This window comes from Nyctibius grandis, chromosome 18, assembly GCF_013368605.1.
Source record: "Nyctibius grandis isolate bNycGra1 chromosome 18, bNycGra1.pri, whole genome shotgun sequence".
In the NCBI taxonomy this organism is placed as follows: Eukaryota; Metazoa; Chordata; class Aves; order Nyctibiiformes; family Nyctibiidae; genus Nyctibius; species Nyctibius grandis.
The window spans coordinates 8,796,887-8,816,878 of NC_090675.1; the positions used below are offsets into that span (position 1 = coordinate 8,796,887).

General features: G+C 42.1%; 1 protein-coding gene across 3 annotated transcripts in view; it reads left to right on the forward strand.

Annotated features, from left to right (window-relative positions):
• The first annotated feature begins 1,728 nt into the window (after window positions 1-1,728).
• MED13 (mediator complex subunit 13) overlaps window positions 1,729-19,992 on the forward strand; it is a 59,515-nt gene continuing 41,251 nt past the window's right edge. For all 3 annotated transcript variants that reach the window (XM_068415431.1, XM_068415432.1, XM_068415433.1), the window contains exons 1-3: window positions 1,729-3,323; window positions 5,257-5,491; window positions 15,228-15,396. In XM_068415431.1, the coding sequence (XP_068271532.1) occupies window positions 3,258-3,323; window positions 5,257-5,491; window positions 15,228-15,396 (470 nt within the window). In that variant the 5' untranslated portion in view covers window positions 1,729-3,257. The remainder of the gene's footprint in view (window positions 3,324-5,256; window positions 5,492-15,227; window positions 15,397-19,992) is intronic.

Genomic DNA, 19,992 nt, shown 5'->3' on the forward strand with positions numbered 1-19,992 from the left:
AACATCATCATGTTGCATAGTTGTGATGCAACGTGCTGCTGTTGCATGAACGTATCATATTTTAATGTGAATGTCATGTTAGCTGAGACATTCAAGTCTGTCTTTTTTTTTTTAGGCACTTTACGCTGGTTTGTATTTTCACTTTAACTTTGCAGTTAAAAAAAAATCTGTACATAGTAACTTAAAATTTTATATTCTACACGCAGACCATTGCATAGAAAATTAATATGTAATATGAGAGGATTAACAAGCTGCATATACTTTCCAAATATCTCGTAAAAATAGCTTTCACTGTCGATGCAGCATCTTAATTCTGAATAAGCGCAAAGTCCTTCTGCAAACCTGTGCACATAGTAACGGAAAAACCACCTATTTCATCCTCACAAACTGCACAATATGTATCTGTGCATGAAAAAAAATGGATTTTGGAGCACAGTTCTGCTCCAGCAGATACGATGTCTGTGGGACCGGTGAAAGCAGTAATGCTTGCGTTAAATATTAATGCAAACTTTCTGAATACTTGGCTTTTTAAAAAAGCGCTGAGATCCTTAGTGTGGAATTTGCTCCGTGGTGCAAAGCGCCAACACAGTATTGAGCGCAGATCTGGGGAAACCTCTGCCAAGAGGCGGAATTGGCGGTAGAGGAGCCAGGGCCGGTGTTTTCTTTGCTGGTGGGACAGTCTGTGCCCAGCCTTTGGCCCCAGGCTGACCGGCCGTGGTGGGTGCGTGAGGAACGCCTCCGGGACAGCCCCGAGGTGATGTCCACGAGTGGATGGGAGCCACGACGGCCCTTGGCGCGGGGAGCTCGGCACGGGGGCGGTGGCATTACAGGGTCAGCGAGCTCCGGGCCCGGTGACAGGGCCCAGCAGCCCCGGGCCGGGCGGGGCGGCGGGACTCGAACACGCGGCCCCACCGCCGCTGCGCCACGGCCCGGCGCGGCCGCTAGATGGCGCCCTCCCAACGAGGAAGGCGGGGCCGTTCTCTAGCGCCTGTGATGCACCTGGCGGTCGCTCCGCGTCCCTGCACCCGCGTTCCCCCGGCAGCAACGGCGGCCATCGCGGCGCAGGCCCATGTGACGGCGCGCCGGCCAATGAGCGCGCGGCAGGGGGGCCCCGACTCTCGTCCCTGTGGCCGCCATTAAAGAAAAAGGGGCTCGGAATTAAAGGGTAGAAGAGTCCCCCCCTCCCCCTGCCCGCTCCGGCCGCGACGCGACATGGGGGAGACTCGCTGAGGGGGAGCTGGCTGAGCAGGATGCCGCGGCCGGGCAGCCGCCGACAGAGGCACCGCTGAGGGGAAGCGAGGAGGAGACCCGCCGGTGGGGGCTTCGGGGCACCGAATCCGCCAGCAGCAGCAGCAGCGGCGGCCGCCGCGTCCCTCTGTCTCGGCGGCGGCGGCGGGGCCGGGAATTGTGGGGCTCCGACCCCTTCCCCCGCGGCCCTTCCGGCTGAGGAGAGCCCGGGGCTCGGCCGCCGCCTCCCCGCCCTCCCGAGGAGACCTCGGGGAGGGGGCCCTCCGCCCACTGCCCCCGCGGGGACGCCGCAGCGGGGCGGCGCGGAGCCTTCCCGCGGCAGCCGCCGGCTCGCCGGCCCTCGCGGAGACCCCTCACCTGAGGAGAGCGGGGGCCGCCGCCCCGCCGGGGGGGTCTCGGGGCTCGCTCCCCTCCCCCCGCAGAAGAGACCGCTCCGTTTGAAGAACAACATTTTATATTTTTCTCCCCCCCCCCCGCCTTTTTTTTTCCTTTTTTTTTCTTTATTTTTTTTTTTTAAGGGACAAGCCTCGCAGCTCGGCTGGTCCCTCCCCGCCTCACCTTCCCCCCCCCCGGCTCGAAGGGGTCTTGCGGGGTTTGGCGCGGGGGAGAGGGCCCTCCCTGCCCCGGATCCCCCCCTTCCTCCGGCTCTCGGCGGTAACTTGGCGGGGTCCGGGCTCCCCTGAAGAGACCCGCCCAGCCAGTGTGGACTTTGTGGGGCTCCCTCGGCCCCGGAGGACAGCTGGGGGGGGGGGGCGAGCCTCCCTGAAGACACTGCGATTTACCCCTTCCTCCTCCCCCGAAAAGACTGGGGATCGGCCTCCGGGAGACTCCTCCATCCTTCCCCGAAGAGACTTCGAGGGTCACCCGCAATTTCCTCCTTCCACCCCTCTCCCCCTCCCTCCTTTCCCCACGGAAGGATTTTTACCCGAAGGAGGATATTTTGGTTTTGCCCTCGCTGCGAAGAGTGTTTCTTTTTGGGGAGGGGGGTTTCCACGGGGGAATTTAATCCCCCGCTGGGCTGCTAAGGAGACTTTTGCGGCCTTTCTCTCTCAAGGAATACCTTCCCCCCTCCCCTGCCCCCGCAGATGTTTTTTTGGGGTACACCCCAGAAAATTTTTCTTCTCTTGCCTTTACGAATTCTTCAGACTCGCCTTGCTTCTGGCCCCTAAAGTTTGTTTTTATGATTTTAAATTTTAATTTATTTGGAATATTTTTGGAGCAGGGGAGAAGAATCTGACCCCCCCCTCCCCTCCACCCTGTTGCCCTCGGACTCCGAAGAGACGAGCCTGGATTTTTCTCTCTCTCCCACAGCCAATCCTTCCCAGTCATTCCACAATTTGCCCCTTTCTCATCTGATGACTAAAGAAACAGGAGGAAGAGGAGGGAGGTTTCTGGATTAATTGCCCCCACTGGATTATTTATTTTTTCCTACTTCTCGTGCTTGGCATCTGAGAAGAGAGGAAGGAGGGATGTCAACTGATTTTTTACCCCTAGCCCTCCTGGATTAATTACCCCATTTTTATCCTCTTGTTGGATCAATTACCCCTTCACCTTACCTCCTCTCCCTCCCCTCTTTATGCGAATGAGAAGACAAGAGGAACAGGGAGGATTTTGATCTTAATCTCCCGTCGTTGGATTACTTACCACCTCCCTCTTTCTGTTCTTCCCTTCCACCGTGGCTCTACCCCCCCGCTCCCGTTTGATATCCAGAAGAGAAAACGTTCCGAGTTTCTCTTATTTTTTTTTTTTAAATTTTTTAATATATTTTTTTACCCCCCTCTCCGATACCACTCTCCTCCTGGGTTATTTATCCTGCCACTATTTCGCGTGCGTGTGTGTCTGTATGTAAATCCCTTATTTAATTGTATTATTATTTGTGCGTGTGCCTAGTCCCCCCTCCCCCTTTCCCTCCCGGTGTCTGTCTCTCTCTCCCTCTCTCTCTGTCTGTCTCTTTCTTTCTTTCTTGTCGGAGGCTGTGGGATAATGGCGTGTGGGTTGTGGCTGTGAGGATGAGTTCCTGCTTCGTGCCGAACGGGGCCAGCCTGGAGGATTGCCATTCCAACCTCTTCTGCCTGGTGAGTGTCGCCCACCGGCACCCACACACGCACGGCGGAGCCGGGGTGGAAGGGAGCGGAGGTCCGGGGGAGGGGAGGAAGGGGTAGTGGAAGCAAAGCAGCCATTTTTAGCATAGCTTCTGTTGGATGAGTCCTCAGAGTAGGCCCTGCCTGGAGCCAGCCAACTCTCCCATGCCCCTCTGGTTCCCCCTCCATCGCTGTCTGTCTAGCCTCGCCCCTCCCTCCGCTTTCTTCCTGGGTAGTGTCCTCCCTCCAGCTCGCCTTTTCCTTCGCTTTCCTTGCCTGCAACTTCTCCTGCTTTCGCCCTATCCTCCTATCTCTGCTGCCGAACGTGGTATTTCTGGCAGGAGGTAAGGAGAGCTGCTGCTCCTTTTCCTGTTTCAGCCCCACATCTCGGGGAACTTTCTCTTCTCTCTCCCCGCTCGTGACATCCCAGGCAAATCTGAGCCGAAACCTCCCTTCTTCCTTGCCTTTAAAGTGATCTCTTGTGCTGCTTGTTTTTATTCTAGAGCTCTGCTTTTGGTGGTGCACTCCCTGGGAAGCGGTGGTATCTTATGTTTTGTTGTGAACCATTTTGTAGTCTTTTCAAACCCGAGTATGAAATCGTTCAAATCGTTGATTTTGGTAGCTCCCAAAGTCAATTGGGTTTAACTGGACTGTGATGCAATTTTTGGTGGCTGTGCTGAGCTGTTTCATCTGCTTTTTAATGCAAATTAGCTAATCTTAGCTGACTGCCTGATATTTATTATTCTAGAGATTGTTATAAGTAAAAACATGTGCAAAGCTGTGGTACTAATATTTGTGGATGGAGGGGAATCTGGACAGCCTGAACACGTCTGCAGCCTGCATCAGGCCTGCAGCTCCACATTAGTAGTGCATTTTTAAATCTTGAAGTCTTTCTAAAGTATCAACTGTTGCAGACTCCCTACCTTTTGTCAAAATTGCTTCTCCTCCTGCAGGTAGGAAGGCTGCCATGTTAGGTTTAAATGTTGCAGTAATCTTTTGTGTGTTGTCATATTGGGAAGAAAAAAAACCCCAGTGACTTCTTGGCAAATGCCAGCCTACCTTGTTCTCCCTTCTCAAAGAGAACCCGGGGCAATGCCTCCCCTACGTGCCTTAAGGTGACTGTCCTCACGTGGAAAAACTTAGTGCTAAAACTTGGTATGGTATCGCATTGTAGATAAGCCAGGAATTGTCTATTTTTCATTGCATATGCTGGTAACTCTCTTATTTTATAAAATCAAGTGAATTTTTGCCTAGAAGGGGATTTAGTGGATCATAATGTGGAGGCAAGTCTGATGTATAATTTAATGATAAAAACGGGATTCAAGTTCTTAAGTTGTGAGAAATGAAAAGGGTGATAGCTCTGGGTAAAATAAGTGTACTTGAGAAGGTTCCTGTGTGAGATCTAGAGAATGTTTTACTATGGAGAAACTTGTGAAATTTTCCAAAGATGACTGGAAGAATGCTTGAGTTAGACTTGCTATATTATTTCCTTAGAGTAATCTTGGATTGAAAAGGCAGTGTATGCATAAGTAAGCAAAAAGAAAGACATTCTTTGCTATGGCAAGTGTTTAGCAGATTAGACAGTTGCAGTCTGCAAATAATTACATTATTCACTCGTTTTTAACTTTTTTATTTTAAATCAGATCTGACTTTTCTCTCTGTAATCTTAAAGCTGCAGTGAAAATGAACAGCTCTTCCTTTACTGTAGTTATTAAAGGAGATGTTAAAACAGGGTGCCTGATTATTTCCAGTGTATCTTCTAAGGGACACTAAACTTACAAGTATTGTTTCTGTTAAATTTTGTTGGATTAATCCTTCCCTTCCTTCCACCCGCCTCCTCCTGTGCCATCATCTTCTTACAGCAGGATGTTTCTATTGGGGATGTACCTGCCCCACTGTCTGACAGTTGTTCTTTTCCTTCCCTTAGGCCGATCTAACTGGGATTAAATGGAAGCGATACGTATGGCAGGGTCCAACGTCTGCCCCAATTCTCTTCCCGGTCACGGAAGAGGACCCTATTTTGAGCAGTTTCAGTCGCTGTCTGAAGGCGGACGTACTCAGTGTTTGGCGCCGAGACCAGAGACCTGGACGCAGGGAGCTATGGATATTTTGGTGGGGTGATGACCCCAACTTTGCTGACCTTATTCATCATGATCTCTCAGGTAGGAGGAATTAATACCTTCTTTTGGTCAGTGAAAGGATGCTGTTACTCAGGGCTGTCTTCTGCCACCCCTTAGAAAATCTGTACTAGATGGACTGTTGTCTATAGATAAGATAAATTTATTGCTACAACCTACGCCAAATTACTACAGTAGCGCAGTGATCAAACAGCTCCTGTCTGTCTTTAGGTGGTCTTGGACTGCTGGATTTTCAAGAAACAAGTTTTTGCTCCCCACTTGTTTCTTTTGAAAAAAAAACAAGCCTATGAATTTTGGCAGCTTCTTCCCAAGAAAGCTGTGCCTAAAGCTGTGCCTGTGATTCAGAAGTGATGTCTTAAACATGTGTTGATAAGATGCCTTTTGTTGGGCAATTAGAACTTTCAGATTCAAATAGTAAACCTCATTTTATTATATAATAAGAATTGTAGAGATCTGGGCAACTCTTGAACCATATGGAGTTGTTTTGATTGGATGTCAAATCATCGACAAGAAGCCCTCAAGAGAAGGCATCTGAAACTAGCTTGCTGTTCTCGTGTGAGAATCTCTAAACCTTGTATTTTTATGATTTCTCTCTCCCCCCCTCCCAGTGCTCTGAACCTGTACCTGCTTTCCAACTTAGACTTTTGAAAGACTGACAATATTGATATTTCTCAATAATGTTGTACTTCAAATTTGGCAACTTGTTTTGAAAATGTTTACTTGTTGATCTCCATTTCCAAAGTTGATGGCTTTCCAGTTGCTTATCAGTCAGGTGGCGAAATTAGGGTTTTAAACTATCTGTGTAAGTCTAGTGGTGAGACTGCACTAATTCTAGAGAGAAAAAAAAAAAGTCACATCACTCCAATTTCCTTTCAAATAATGTACGGTATTCAGATTACTGAAGTGTAAAATGAGACCAAGGTTTGGTGACCTAGTAACCAGAAATTGTTAATGCTGTCTGTGTTTGTGGATAAGCTGAAGAACAAATATGAGTTTGAAGTGCCGCTGAGGAAGTTGACTTGAAACAGTTTAATAGTGTGTGGAATTTTCATAGAAAAATAATATGATCTGAAGAACAATTGATGCGCTAAAATGGTGTTAATTTCTTTGAATAACTGACTTCAAAGATTGGCATGTTGCTCATATTCCCATCTGTCCTGGAACTAGAAACTTTGTATCTTAAAGGGTGTTTATATTGTAGGTTGCTTGATATTTTAGTGCATTTAAGGCTTCCTTATTTTGCCCTGTGGATAACCTCAGTCTTGACCTGCAGGGAACATCCTTTATATGACTGAGATGTAACTTAGACTCAATGCTATTTTTGGCTTGGGCCTGCCCTGACCAAAGACCAACACTTGTGTGAAAGAATCTATGTAAATTTTGTATGCTGTTGACTGGTGGGATTACATTGAGACAGATATGTTACATTATTTTTTTTTTGAGTGGAAGATCAAATAAAAATTAAGCCGTTTGGAGAGTGCATTTCTGCACTACCTGGCCATCAAAATTATTTTTTTGAGCAACTTTCTTTGCATTCCCTCTTGAGTATCTACTAGTGATACAGCACAGAGGTACCTTTTGAAAACAGTGGTGTTTTGTAGCTGAACTTTTAGAGCAGCGTGTAGTTATGTGTGCTTTTAGGGAATTATGCTTTTGCGCAGGTAGATAAGCACGTATCATCCCAGGTACTTACCAACTCTTAACCTCTCTTAGGGTATAAGGGAGAGAGAGCAGAAGATTAGATTCTCCCAGCCGTGTCTTTGGAATTCTTTTGGGTGTTTTCTTTGTTCAGGTCACCTGTGTATATCTGCGCTTTGGTGGAGAGGCTGTTCTACACGTCTTGCTTTTAGATATTTTTCTACATAAATACTTATCACTCATGAGACTGTTACCTATGTCTATGTGTAGATGTATCTGACATCGTGGTTTTGGCAGGCATGTTTTTGTCTCCTTTTTAATTAAAAGGAGACATTATAACCTCTTAGAGTGTGTTAGTCTGCTTGGCTTTCCTGACCAGAAGTTGATGAAGATATTAATCAGCTAGACTGTGGAGGAGATGGCTGAGGAGTGCCTCCACCTGCACTTTTCCACTTTCCTGTTACACAAAATCTTAATGTGAACCTCATACAAGAAAGAATTATGGCTGAACCCAAACAATGTTAACTGACCTTTGTCAAAGACCTCATGGATTTTTTTCATTGGTGGACAGTTTCTCCCAGTAATTTGCATTGCCCTGTTCTCCCAGTGATTGCTTGTTAACATTTTCAATGGGAAAGATAAATTGCTTCCTGGCAGAGGCTTGTTACCTGCAAAATTGATTGGAAATTGTTTGCTGCTGATGGTGAAGGTGCTGCCTTATTTAGAACTTTTCTACTTGGTAGGTGAAGAATTGCTGTGAAGAATGGGGTGAGGGAGGAAGAGAGGGGCTCAGAGCAGCCTGTTGCTGCTCGCCTGTCCTTTATTGCCTATGGTCAGGCTTCTCTTGGGGAAGTGGAACTTGAATGAGCTGTAGTTAGAAATATGCCAGAGCAACGTTAATAACTTTTGATTCTGGCTTCCTTTGGTATGAAGCTATGCCTGTTAAGGAGAGGTTGGTATTTTGACACTTTCTGACTTATTTTGGTGATTTGTAGTTTCAATGAACAGTGGACATTCAGTGTCTGGAACACATCTTGGTTATCAACCCTCAGGAATTTGAAATATGGCAGCCTTCAAGAATCCTTTTGTCCCCTTCCCAAGATCCCTTCAAAAGGGAACGTACAGTTTTGTGGGTGTACATCTATGCATATCAGATTGAAAAAATAACTTGTATCTCTCTCTCTTGTATCTCTGAGATACAAGATCTCTGAGATACAAAAAATAACTTGTATCTCTGTATCTCTGAACTTCAGCCTGTACATTCTAGAAGTTCATTCCCTGCCCTGGAGATATGTGTGAATGCCTGCTACTGGCTACATCTGAATCCTTGTATCAAGCCTTGGATAACTGTCTTGTTGATGGTCAGGGTTTGTTGTTGCCTGGGGGCATGTCAAAAGGAGACTTGTTCAGAGATGCTGACTGATCAGTAATATTGACTTCGCTCAATCATTTTTTTTCCTTCCTTAGGAAGCTACTCACTATATGTAATACCAAAAAAAACCCATAAGTCTATTTCTACCCCAACATAGCCAGAGGCAGACAGAAGTTAGTGAAATGTTAGTTTATCCTCTAACAACCTCAAAGGTTATATTTTTGTTGTGACAGTGAGGCTTGATTATAGTAATTCCTGCAACTGAAACCTTAAGGAGGACATCTCTCCAAATTTCAGAAGGCGATGGTCTCTCACTGATCTGATCAGTTATTTTATTAGATAGGTTCGTTCTTGTTTTGAAGTGGTTACCTGTACACTTGGAATTTTTTTAAATGGGCAGTAGATGGTTTCAAACCTGAGAACAGTTGGATGTGAATTATGTACAAGACATAGTCCCAAGGATATGGTTACAATTTGATTAATGCTTGGATAGGAGAACGCTTCTATAGGCCTTTGACCTTCAAATTGCATCTTTTAAATGGTGAGCCATAAGATGCGTCTTTTTTGTTCTGATGTCTTAAATCTTGTTAATTTGCTTTAAAGTGTTTTCCTTGTACCCATCATATATCATGTTAGTCAGTTTCTGTTTGCTGATCGTGCTTCGAGGGATAAATGTATAAAAATAATGCCAGACTTAGCACCTTGCTGGGCTTGTAGGAGGGCTTGAAAGAAAAAGGAGAAAGGTCTGTGTGCTGATGCTTGTCTGTTGATACCGTATGGTAAAAGCAGCAACAGTCATGGCAGCAGAGACTTCTGTGTTGTGTAGCTCTCAATATATGTGCATTATAGATCATTATAGTCTCCAAACAGATCTGTGAATCGCTTGGTTTGTGCTGATGTCAGCATTCAGTCTCTCATTACTTCTAATACGATGGAAACCAGAGTATGAGCCAGTTATCACATGGAGGGTTCTGCAGAAAAGCCTGCCAGTTGCAAGCAGCTGGCAAAGGGAGCTTTGAAAATCCTTCCACTAGTGGCTTGCATTGGTTTTTTTTTGTATACCACTTGCTTCCTGAGGCTTTTAACTCCTGCAAAAAAAAAAAAAAGGATACTTTTAAAAAAATTTTGCACCCGATGTCAGAACTTAAGTAACTTGTCTGTGGTGGATACATATGTTCCTGTGTATGTAACAAGAACCCATTACAAACGTTCCTTGCCGCATAGTGTGTTGGTGCTTTGGCGTTTCTTCAGTCTTCCATGTTAGAGATGTGTCCACCAGCAAACCTGCTGACAAGTATTATGCAAAAATTACTGAAACAGCCTTTGTAAAACTGCTGTGACTTGGTGTGAGTACCAGCTCGAAGGTGATGTTTAATTTTTCTCCTTTTTCTTTCCTCCTGACCAACACGCCTGTGAAATATCTGTGGAGTGAGGTGAAAAATACTTTCTTAGAGTAAATGAGGATTTTGCATCATATTATGTTGGTTGTATGTACAATGTCACACACATAATATACCTGTAATAATAACAGCAATGACTCCATGGACACTAAGGGTAAGATTTAACAATATAAGTAAAATATATCTGCATATGGAATTACTCAAAGACAGTGTGGAGGAGGAGGAGGATACTGGAACATTTAGCTAGACAGTTTTTCAGCTCTTCTTTTCTTGTGGCCTGGCAGACCTGACCAGCGACACTTACACCCAACAAATAGTGAAGGAAAGCTGTTACCTCGTTACCCTTATAAACAGGCATAGCTACACACTTACAAAAAGGTCATACTTTTCAATTTTTAATATTTAGAAAAATATTCTGCTGGGTAGAGAAAGCGTAAAACCTATATATGTGATGCTGGTAAAGGGGTAGCACCACAAAAACTAACTTGTATTGGTGCTATTTCACGTATGGTATTTTGGACAGTAGCTCATGTTTTGGCTTGCTTCTCTGATGAAATTTTCCAACTAGTTTGGATATCTAGTCTTCTATCTGGACTCTTCAGTGAATGCAGATAACAGATACAACTCTACTAGAAACAAACTTGTCTTACTTGGATTCTTAAGTTGGTATTTTCAAAATTTATTCAGTCTCTTTTTTCACACAAAATCTGTTGCTTCTCACTTATTTCATAAGGGATATAGGCACTCAAAATTATTTTTCAGTAGGTTAACTGGCTAATTCTTATTTTATTTCATACTAAAATATTTGAATTTAAAAATCTGTTTTTTAAATAGAAAACTTTACGTGAAGTGTTTCTGTCATATTATTACAATACTGTATACAGCAGCAATTTTACACTACTTTGCTTATTATACTTCCCGTGTAATGTGAAACTTATACAGGGAGTCTGGTTGTATAAATCAGTTTTGCAGCAGTCTATTTCTGTAACTGGCATGCTGTCAAATGATGACAGAAAGGAAGCCTGTGAAGGTAAGTAACACTTATAAAAGATGCATCTCAGTCGTGATACTAAGGAATGGATTTTTCCTCCGTGTAATTGAAGTAATTGTGTGTGTGGGAAATTGTAGTCCGAAGTGGAGGCTTGACTGTGACTCGTTTCTTTGCCTGTTTTATTTTAGAGGTTCATTGAGCATGAGGAAGATATTTTTAATGCTATGGCAAACATATTCAGCCTTTTCAAGGGTTGATACTGGTGTTTTGCTGATGTGGCCAGCTATATGTTAAAAGGAAGAAGGGGGAGAGTCCACATTCTTTAAAAGTGTTCTTGAAAATGTCATTTTTAATACTGTATATTTATCTGTTGCAATATAACTCAAGAAATTCAAAATTGATATGCTTGCAAAAACCATAACGTTAAGCAAAGAGCTGTGTATTTGATAGCAATCTTTGATTAATTTAATAATTTATAATAGTTTATAACAATAATTTAAAAATGGGTAAAAATGAACTTTACAGTTTCAGGTGAAGTGTGTGAAGAATGTAAAGTAGAACATAAAAGTACTGAAAGCAAATAGCCTCCTACATCTGTTTAATTAAAATTGGATGGTGGTAGCGTCAAGGAGGTGTTGACTGATTGTTATTTGTATGTACTATGAAAATTGCTTTTTCCTGGACATTGTTTCTGTTAATTCTTCTTTTCCTGATAATTTTAGCTTCATTTAAGGGAAGCGCTCTGCTTAGTATGTGTTGTAAAGAGGGAGGGAACAGAATTAGTTATTGTAGGATGATATGTTTATATATTTGTTTAATGGATTGAGATAAAAGTATGTCACAGTGGAGTTGAGTGGTTTGGACAGCTAAGAGGGCTAATCAAAACCAAAATATTTGTAACCTTCAGGTTGCCAGAGCACGTTTGTGGATAACACTCGTCTGAAGTGAAATTGTGGCTTAACACCTTCTTAAAATGAGTCAGCAACTTATTTTGGTTTGTTATCACTATCAGGTTGAACACTTGAAGTTACCGTGTTTAAGAAAGATTAGAAGACAAAATGCCTCTTCCTCTCCCTCCCTTTTTAAAAATGGCTCAGTTTGTACGATTTCTGTTAAGTAGGAGGATTTTTCTGATGTTGAGAAACAATTTGTGTGAAGAAGAAAAATAGCTGGGAGATGTGAGCAGGTGTCATACTTGTGTCCTTCCATCCGCCACCCTAAAAAAGGGGGAGGGGGGAATGACTAGACTTCAAAAAGACACAGAACACTTACTGCTATTTTTTTTTTTTGCATGAATTTGAATAGTGTTCTGAAATGAGGGTATCTCTAACTGTCATCTTGTTTAACCTTCCCTTTCTTAGCACGATGCATTTCGGTGTGAACAGGTGGTCTTATTTTGGGTACCAGACGTTCCTCCTGATCAGTAGGCATGCTTACAGCATGCTGTCTTTTTAAATATTAGAGTTTTAGTTGTAATTTCCAACTCATGCCTTACACTTTCCCCACATAATATGCTCATCTAAGAGCTCTCCATTTCAGCAATAAGCTAAGACAAGGAGGGCTCTTAAGAATTACAATCTTGTGGCAAGTTCTTGCATGTAAACTTCATAAGTTGGTTGTCAGCACAACTATGAATGTTAAATGAGATACTAGCACTGTGTAGTGTCTTCAGAAAATTGAAACCTCTCCTTTGTGTCCATAGTATGACCATCAAAATACAAGCTTTGAATTACACTTCTGTATCTTTATGATTTCAGCATCTTTCTTCTCATTGATACGCTAATATGTCGAAACAAAATTAGGCATAAAGGCTGGAAATAGCTCTTGCTATTTCCTCTTATCAGAGGTAATTGATGCAGAGGATGTTCTCAGAATGATTTTTTAAAATTACGAGAGCCATATAGAAGGCAACCATTTAACCTTTGAAATGGTGTGGAGTTTATTGTGCAGTTAAAGTCCAATATCATTAAGGTTGGTAGTTAATGTTTGCTCTGTTGAGCTGCTTGTTTGCCACCAGTTGAGCAGTTTGTGCTGAACAGCAAAGCTGCCTGTAGGATGGAGCTGCTCCTCTGTGTGTCTACAAATCTCAGAGCTGGGAAAAAATGTGTCCTCTTGGCACAAACATTTTATACTCTTTGACTTTGGACCTTCCTTGCTTTTGTTACAAGCTTCTTACACTATGTTTCTTTAGTGAGTTAGTAACTTTAGTAACTTCAGTGAGTTACTATATTATCTTTCATCTTTATAGTTTTTAAAAACAAGTTTTTGCTGAACTTCAAAACTGGAATAGAGTGATGGGGTGGAAAACTCAGGGTGAAGTCTCTTATTTAGCAAACACAGTTCCTTGCTTTTCCTTGCCTTTACCAGAAAATTATTTCATGTAATGATTCATCTATAATGATGCACACCTCTTCGTTTATAAATTACGGGGCAGGTCTGTTTACTCATCTTCTGTCCCTCAGAGAAGGATACTGGGAATAATTTTTTTTTCCACTCAAGATCAGTATTGCGAGTTAATGTACTTGTGTGGAATCTAGCAATGGACAAATATGGCCACCACCTTCTGGTTGCAATAGTATCTTGACGTTCCTTTCTCTGTCATCTTTGTCTTATAGATTGTTTTTTGTAATAATCTGTAAGGTTTTTTTTTTCTAAATAAAACTCCTAGGTGTCTGTTTTTTTACATGCTCTCTAATTTAAGGATATTGAGACTTTAGTTAATAGTATTGCAACCTTTTAAGCTTGTAAGTGGCTTCTAGAGAAAGGTGAAGGGGCTTATTTCAAAGAGAGATTTAAAATGCAAGGACTTGGCTGTATTACTGAGGTTTTCTGGCCATCGAACAAACCAGTGGAAAGCTGTTCGAACCAGGATCCTCTGTGAAGGAGAGGTCAGCAGACAGGTAGCTATTGTAACACCTGTTGTATGGGATTAAACCTGAACCCAAGCCCTGCTTCTTGGAGGTGTGCAGAAATGGCATGAGGGGCAATGAATGTGAGATATGAACAACCTGTTCTAGCCTTGAACTCTGAGTGGGGATTGGAACAGATGACCTCCACGGGTCCCTTTCAACCTAAATTATTCCATGACTATCCAGAGACTGAAGTAAAAATATGTCTCCTTATCTATGTCAGACAATCTTCTAGTCTCTGCTGCTACCTGGAGTATAAAAGCAATGGCATTATAAGAATAACTATGCTGGGTTGGTCCAAGGTGACCAGTAGCAGATCCTTAGGGATATATGTAAAACGTGATATACAAGGAATTGTAGGCATAAAGGTAAGACCCAATTGCCAGTAATTTGAGGACAAGATCTCAAGTTTTCTTATATTATCCTACATATTAGTATGTTGCTGGGAATGAATGTCACATATATACTGAGAGATGCCACAGGAACTTTCAAATGTCCCTCATTTTACTTGTGTAATTATAATTATAATGCCATTATACTTCTTTGGACCAGGGCATATACTTCTAGGGCCCGTGAACTCTGTTCAAACACTGATTATGAGCCAGAGTGGTTGAAGAGATTGCAGCTTCTTGTAATGAATCTTGCTTTCTGATTTGGCAAATCGACTTGGCTTGTGTAAATTGGATTCCAGGACTGTGTTTGGTTTGTGGGGCACATAAGATCTCAGTGTTTCACTTCGGAATCCTATCGGCATGAGCTGGGCTTTGTCTTTCTGCTCGCTGTTTTATTCTTCTGTTCTGTGCAGATCAGAAAGCAGGACTAGCCTGCTTAAATATCTTTCTTTTTTATTTTGAATTAAAAAGAAAAATTGCAGTTGTGAGAGTCTTCAGGGGAGAATCAGGTTGTTCTTACCAGTTGTCTGAACCTGGGTATTTTTTTTTTCCCTCCTCTAGCAAATTGTTGAACACTGAGGGTCAGTTGATCAATGATATTTGTGCCCAGCTTTTCCCAGTCAATGGTAGCTGAAGATACCAGGATATATTAAAAGCTTGGCTTTGGGCAATTTATTTTTAAGCATAATTGTCAGCTAGCTCTGCAGGATAAGTAATTCAGACTACCAAAAACCACCTTGCAGACAGATCAGTATACAGTGATCGTGCAGGCTGAAATATATGAGGTACTGGTACTAGTTGCTTCCTTTTGTGTACAAATAGCTGTTGAATCTTTTTTTCTTGTGGGAGACGAGATATTTTTATAGCTGATTACTTTTAGCAGTTATAATATTATAATGTGAGAGGAGTTATTATCTGAATGTTAAAGACTTTTTTTGGTTGCATGTTACACTGTGAGTGTATTAAAAGCTTGTGGGAGAGAAAAGGATCTTGTGATATGTGCATGAAATAATAGGGTGGACTTAAATGCTAATTTATTTTTTCCCTTTGCCTTGTAGAAGAGGAAGATGGTGTTTGGGAGAATGGACTTTCTTACGAATGTCGCACTCTACTTTTCAAAGCCGTTCACAACCTGTTGGAGAGGTGTTTAATGAATTGGAATTTTGTACGCATTGGGAAGTGGTTTGTGAAGCCTTACGAGAAAGATGAAAAACCTATAAACAAAAGGTAGGATGTTTTATTTTGCTTTATTAAAGAAGTTGTTGTTGGGTTTATTTAAGCTTCATGCTAGAAGAAATGTTTAATTAAGAGCTCTCTATGGTTTATTTGGGAACCTGGATCTCTGCTCTTTCTTGTTTTTCTGCCTTTTTTGGAGTTCTTCAAAATTTCCTTATGATGAAAGGAAGTAATACTAAAGGTAGTAAGCAATCTCTTCTGTACTGGCACTCATATACAGACCACAGATAATAGGGATGTTGGAAAAGAAGCTAGAGTCTTCTAGAAAGGAAGAAAAGGATACCTGTGTGAAGAGAGACCTGCTCTGAGCTTGCCAGTATAGTGACTGGGACTAATTCTGACTGTAAATATTAAGAAAGACTCATTCTTTGAGCAAGCAGGATCTAGAGAGCTATTTACAGCTACCGCGTGAGGTTTGGATACATGGCATCTTATGGGAGATGTTGAGAAGAGAGTTTGAAATGTCAGCTCCTGGTCGGAAAGAAGGTTGTGTCTGGGAACACTGGTATTAAAAGAATACATGTGGCCTCCACCTTGAGGGGGAGGAGGGCGAGAAGAGAATTTTCGATCTAAATTGGAAGGACTTCTCATGGTTCTAACATGGTTCGACACGGTCTATGTTGCCTAGCAATAAATAATGAAATGAATAAAAACTAGGTTAGCTGGAACAAGTTTAATCGCTGTTCCCAAATCAGCTTTTAAAATCCAAGTAATTTAAAGCTTAGACGATGGGATTTTGTGTGTGTATATATGTATGTGTTAAGTGTTACATGCAGGAAATTTTGAGATCAGTGACTTCGCTTTTGGGGTGTGGACTTGGCCATTGTTGGCTTCTTCTGCAAGAAACTTAAACTTGACAGAAAATTGGAGCTCTTGAAGCACATGTTTGTGTGTGTTTCTATTCGTAGTTGTGAACTACTGCTTTTAATTTATGTGTAAACTTGTCCTTTAGTTCTAGGCATCTCTTTCTCCACCCTGGTCAGGGCAAATGTTTCCTCTCTGGGGTGTCCTTGTCCATCCATTTCTTCTGTGTGTTCTTGCTATAAATCAATAGTAAAGAGTTTACTTTTAACTATTTAGGCTCATACTGTCTTGGCACAGCTTGGGCTTTCCTTGTTTGAGGAACTGATTTTCCGAGTTGCCGTTTGAAACTAGCATTAGTTATGTCATGGCATCTCTTACAGTAATTCTGTAAAGCTCTCTACAGCAGCTGGAAAAGCTGATGAAAGCTTTTAAAATAAAATAGCAGTGTTTGTTTCATTTGGAGACTCTGACTCCTTTTTTAGGAAGGTCAGAAGGTCAGCATGCTTGATGAAAATAAGTGAAGGAATTGTGTGCTTACTCACACAACAACTTTGTCACAAGTAGTCCAGAACTACTAGAAAAATATGTAGAAAGATTTACACAGATCTGTGTAAAACAATTTCTTTGTAGAGAGATCTCAATGTTTCATACCCGCTAGCTCAATAGTGTGTGCTAGAATATCACGCTGGCTTTTATGAAATGAAGTGAGGGGAACGGTTAACAGAGGTGCATGCTCTTGGCATATTTGGCTCCCCCCTTCTAGGAATATCTGTAATTTGGATAATCTCTACTCTCTGGAAAGTTAAGATGTTCAGAGGTATCAGTTCAGGCCTCTGCTGCTCTCAGGAACTCCCTGTGGGAGAAACCCAGATGATTGAAATAGGTGCTTTGTGATACCACCTCTGTAGCTAGAAGGTGTGTCACGCTGTGGTTGAGGAAGAAATGTCAAGTGGAATGGTTTGAGTGGATTTTGGTGTCTCGTATAAATTGGAATACTTCTAGTCAAAAGGGACATTTCTCTCTTATCAGATGTTAAGCGTGACGCTGTAGCAAACTCGACACAAAAGGACTTGCAGCCTGCCTAGAAAATGCTCCAAATGTTGCACCCAGGGTGCTAATATGTTTCTTACTGAACAACTGGTACTAAGGTTTAGGTTTTGTTAGTTCTAGACAACTTTTCCGTATTTTTCCTTCCTCAGGATCTGTTTAATCAGGAACCTATACTAAGTTTATCTTTTTTTTGTAGGTGTGGCTGACTTAATCAAAAACCAAAACAAACCACCACCAACCCTTCCCCAAAGCCATTCTTCTCTTCATGATTATGGATGCACATACCTTAAGAATCAGACCAGTTTTGAAGCTATATTTTTGTCTTTTGGGCACTTTCACCTTGTTTCAAGTAATAGGAATAGTAATATTCATAATGCTAATCTCAGAAGCATGTCATACTAGCCTCTTGATGTAGGAAGAATAGAGTCTTTTTCAGAAGGCTTTCTGTTTCTTCCTCTGTTAGAAATATAAGTAACTCCCCCAAAGTAGTGCTTCTCCCATGCAGACTTGGCCACAGATGAATGCAATGGGTATTGCATCTGTCACAGGGAATAAAGCTTTTCTGTTCAGCAAGGTTGTAACTACTTCTCTATATTGCTTGTGTTGCTTAAATGTATATCTGATTCTTAAGGAAGAAAAAAGTTACCTGTGATGGTGTTGGTAGGTTTTTGGATCCATTCCTTCTTAGAGAACATTCAACAGTCAGAGAAGTACAGGAAGAAACTGCGTGTACCCAAAAATAGGAAGGCTTTGCCCCACTCTCTGGTGTCCCTGCATGAGTGTTGTCTTGCTTCATTTCAGACCTTGTTACTGCTAACTTTAGTGCCTACTTCCATCCCATAATGTTATGTATGCTTTGCTTTCTTTCGGACTGTGCTTTGCATTAACATTCAGAAACCCTGAGTATAGAATTCATGTGCCTGTATAATTAAAGGCCCTTAGTGTACTGGGGGTATGATGTCTGCTCCCAGGGTGCTTCAGCTCAGAGTTCATACTACCCTGCCCGCTGGGGCTTGGCTGGCCACTGTGTAGACTTGTTCTCTGTGTATTATAACCACAAATTTCGATAAGGTTGGTTGTTCTTGCTGGCAACTGTTAGCTTCAAAGACTTTGATTACAGACTGAGTAGTCAGTGCTCTTGACAGAAGAGGTAACTTCTTAACGTGTGCTTTCTGGAGCTATGGCTGAGCGTGGTGCGGGACTTCAGTCCTACTTTTTCACTTTCCTTCTCTTTGAAGGATGTGTGGATAGAGCTATTTCTTTCATTTGAAGCTGATCCCATCTGGGTTTTTCTGAGTTCTGTTTGAAAGCATGTGGTTCCAGAATACGTGAGATTTTCTGTTGTCTGGTCTCCCAACAGCAGAAGTCAGTCGTGTTGCACTTTTCGTACGTATGTGATAGTGCAGCAGTCGTAGGGCTGTGATATCTAATAGATGTTTGGCTGTGACGACAGATCCTCAGGCAGCTGTGGCTTCCTCTCTGTTGCTCTGTTGTTTTTCCTCCTTGTATGAGGTTATATTAAAAAAAAAAAGTCCCTTTTATTGTTGTGTTGCATACATTTTAATTTTAAGAGGACAGTCTTTAATATTCATAAACTGATGCCACTGTGTCATGTGAATAGATGACCAAGAAAATAAGAATTAGATGGTTTTAAGTGTTCACTGTTTAATTATGTTTAATGATGTGACTCCGAAAACAAACAAATTTATTAAACTAACCTCATATTATTGTTTAATATCTCTTAAAAAATTTTGCTATGGAAAAAGTAAAAACCTCGGATATTTGCATTGTGCAGTCACATGCTGCGTGTTGACAAGGCTGCAAGGTAATAACCATGACCTGCTCGTCTCTCCCTCCCCCTGCTTCTCCCCAGTCTAAAACCAGCATTGAGAAGTGAGACAGTCGTGTATTTGGTGAAATTTGAGCTGTTAGAACAAGTCACGATTACCGTGCCTGAGGAAACTGTCTGAGGTTTTCAAGTATGCTGGTTCCACTTCTGTTTATAGCTAGGGCAGGAAAGGGGTAGCTAACTCCCTGGAGTGTGGTGGGTTTTTGGTTGTTGCTGGTTTGTAAGTAGGCGATTTTCAGTGTTCAGGAATGGGTGATGGGGGTCAGCAGGAGGAACAGCAGCAGAATAAAAGACTAAAGAGAAGGTTTTGCTAATGGTCTTAGCTGTAACCAAACAGGAAAAAAAACCCCATTGCCTCAGTATTTGTTACAACCTTTTTCAATCACTTAAAGCAAGGTAGGTTACAGAAGCTCAATAATGTGGTTTAAATGGCTCCATATTAAATTACAAAGTTTGACAAATAGGAATGTCTTTCTCTTTTCTCCTTTCCAACCTATTGTGGTGTTATTGCCACGTTCAGAAATATGGTTGTGTAATGCTTTATTCAAAAAATCTGTCCTTTAAATGTATGAGATGGAGATTGTGACCTGCTGCATCCAGCTGTCTGTCTACCTTTTCTGGTTGGCCTGCTCAAATAGCAGCCTTTGGATGGGACTTTTCCTCCTCTTGCCAACTGGATGATAAAATAGTAGCATATACCTGGAATAAATATGATTAGGAAACTTGTCAGATTAAACACTGTTTTAAATACAATTCCTTAATAAAGATTAAATCTGACACTCCTAATGAAACAGAAGTCTGAAGTGCTTACATGGAAGATATCTCCTGAAGTTTTGGTAATAAGTACAGCTTGCTAAACTTCTAACACAATTGAAATACCAGTA